At 53.3% G+C, this 2,966-nt stretch overlaps 1 protein-coding gene across 1 annotated transcript; it reads right to left on the reverse strand.

The window, feature by feature from the left end:
- Positions 1-65: 65 nt before the first annotated feature.
- phlda1 (pleckstrin homology-like domain, family A, member 1) lies at positions 66-793 on the reverse strand. Its single transcript, XM_008316054.3, has one exon. The coding sequence runs from the start codon at positions 644-646 to the stop codon at positions 149-151; it is 498 nt and encodes a 165-aa protein (XP_008314276.1). The 5' UTR covers positions 647-793; the 3' UTR covers positions 66-148.
- Positions 794-2,966: the final 2,173 nt, after the last annotated feature.

Consider the following 2,966-nt stretch of genomic DNA (forward strand, 5'->3'; position numbering starts at 1 on the left):
TTGGTATCATGATAATCCGAAAGAAAAAACAAAAAAGCCTCCTACGAACAAGGGAAGCCCGGGTGGTCATGACGGGGGGTGAGGGGGGGTCGGGGGGGGGAGCCCCCTCTTCCTCTCAACCCTCTTACCGCTATTGACGCGCCGCCGGTCACGCCACGTTCGCGGTGCTGCGGACCGACTTCTGGCCGGGCATCTGGACGACCAGCAGCTGCTGCTTCTGGCGGGTGGACTTGACGGCCAGGATGGCCTGGCGGTTCTTGTACTGGACCATCTGCAGGGTGATCTCCGCGTTCCAGCCCTCGTCCTGCGGACACCTGAAGTCGATCTCCTTGCCCTCCATGGTGACGACCGTGAAGTAGACGTACTTGCCTTTCCTCTCCACGCAGTCCACCGTCTTCATGTTGGCGAAGTGCAGCTCCTTGACTCTGCCCGTGTCCCCGCCGCCGCCGCCGCCGTGCTGCTGCTGCTGCTGCTGCTGCTGTTGCTGCTGCAGCTGCAGCTGCTGGTGGTCGTGCTGTTTGGGCGGCAGCAGCAGCACGGCGTCCTCCGTCAGGACGCAGTGTTTCTTCTTCCACAGCTGCAGCAGACCGTCGCTGCGCTTCTCCAGCAGACCCTCCTTCATCACCTTCCGTCCGTTCTCCAGCATTTTCACCTGCTTCACTGCACTGACCGAGGCATCCGATAGGAGGAGCACTGGTACTGGTACTGCTGGTACCGGTGCTGGTGGTACTGGTACTGCTGCTGCTGCTGCAGGAGTGAGTGGGCTGTGAGTCTGTCTGTCGGTCTGTGTGTGTGTGTGAGGGCTGCACGGAGGAGGGGTCTGCAGTGACGCACCGCCCCCTCTAAGGGGCACCAGCCCCCACATGACGACACCACTGACAACCACAGCCACTGGTCGGTGTTGACAACCTCTTCATCTGGAACAAGTTATTGATTTCACTGGTTAAAAATCACATCATTTAAAGAAATAAAAAATATTTTTTTCGTCCGAAAAAACAAAACCAAACATTTCCTCAAACACAGTATTTAACACGGCGGTTCAACAGCACGACCGGAAACTGAGATACTTTGTTGGTGTTTATGAAAAACTACCTCACCATAACGACAAAGTATCGGATTATATGACTTAACACTGAGATCGTTTATGACGTAGTATCTTATGACAAATCCACTCGTGACAGTATCTGATAATAAACACAAAGTATCTCATTATGAGGTACTATTTCCGGTCATTTATTACGATGCCTCATTACTATTTCCGGTCATTTATTACGATGCTAACTAAGTTAGCGCTATCAAATAAACGATCTAAAATACAGCCACGAACACGAGCAGGAAATACGTCAATTCTTCTAAGATTTGTTTAAATGTATTTTTTAAACTGTTTTTTCATTTTCAGCATCGAATTCAAGACATAAATATTAAAACTTTTTGATGAGCTCCGTTAAAGAAACTTTAACTATAAATAAAACACTTTAAAGTTCACTCTTCTCTCCCTCAGGACCAGAATGATTAATGTCTGAGGTTGAAGAACTGGAGGACATGCGAGCCAATGGCGCCCTCTGATGGACACCGGAAAAAACCAAGAACCGACACAACCCGGTGAAGTTAGATGTTTGTCCAATTTATTCAGGAACATACACGCACAGTTATTGAGTACATTAGCATGTTTGTAGCATAGCATTTTGTCTTGACAACAGCTGCTCAGAGGGAACCCACCAGAACCCGTCACAGCCTCTGTCCTGTGACCCGGCTCTGAGAACCACCCTGGACCTTCACCGTGGACACCCTGCAGCTGCTGCCCCCCACTGGGCTGGGGTCACAGACACGGAGGCAGAAGACAGAGGTGGGAAGGACCGAGGCTACGGTTCTAGGGTTCTGACCCGTCTGTGAATATTGCTCTAACATGCTTTACTGCTGGAGAACAGGTGAGGACAGGGGTGGGGGTGAGGGGGGGCGGGGGGTGAGGTGAAGACGGGAGTGGGTCACTGACCAGACGACGGCCATGTCACGTGTTCCACTTTCACAGTGATCAAATTTACACAGACCTCCGGTGACGCCGAGGTCGACCGGCGGGCTAACTGCTAACGGCTAATTGGCGACACAAGGGGGGGGGGGGGTTTCTCTACAGCTGAAGTTTGTTGACCCAGTTGGACCCTGTTACTACCCGGGCTGCGCCCCACACTGAGCAGGGTTGGACTGTCCAGTGTGGGACACACCATCGATCAACGTGCTACACAAACCGTACCTAGCCTACGCGGTACCTAGCCTACGCGGTACACCGCGGCGGTGGGATGAACAGATGAGAATGTTTCGTTGGACCAGCGTCTTTCCTGGTCCCAGTCAAAGAACTTTCTGGAACGTTTTTGAAACGTAACCAGGCTGGACCGCAGGGGAACGCTTTTGATTGGTTTAGCAGAGCGGTCCACTCTGGTCGCTGCCCGTCCGTCTACTGGAATGTGTCAAGAGCGGAACGCCTTCGGGGCACAAATGGTTCTGGAAGTGCTGGGAGAACCTGGAATCCAGATCCTGGTACAGCACAAGACCATGGACTGGACTGGACTGGACCCCAGGCTGCGGTCCCTCGTCGCCCCCTCAGAGATGGAGATGCTACGGTGGTTTTAACAAGTGCTAAAGGCCCCGGAACCACGAGGAGAACGGGAATAAAAAAGGTGGAGGACCAGGATGGAACGGGTGGAACTTTGGTACGTTGGGGGAACGTCGATGTTCGGCGGTGACCCTGGGACATGGTGACGGTGACCCGGTGACCCTGGGACCCGGTGACCCTGGGACGGGGTCTGAACCCCAGCTGTTGTCTAAGAGCAAAAACAACTAAAGACTTGACGAGAACCCAACCTAGTAACGCAGTGAAGAACAGGTTCATGCTTCAGGAGACCGTGGTCCTTGACAGAGGAGCCGGACCTGGTCATGTGACATGTGTACGCAGACCCCCCCCCCCCCCCCCC

This window comes from Cynoglossus semilaevis, chromosome 8 (genome assembly GCF_000523025.1).
Source record: "Cynoglossus semilaevis isolate Cse_v1.0 chromosome 8, Cse_v1.0, whole genome shotgun sequence".
In the NCBI taxonomy this organism is placed as follows: domain Eukaryota; kingdom Metazoa; phylum Chordata; class Actinopteri; order Pleuronectiformes; family Cynoglossidae; genus Cynoglossus; species Cynoglossus semilaevis.

Coding starts and splice junctions, on each gene's coding strand:
- phlda1 (XM_008316054.3), bottom strand. CDS start 646: ATGCTGGAGAACGGACGGAAGGTGATGAAGGAGGGTCTGCTGGAGAAG.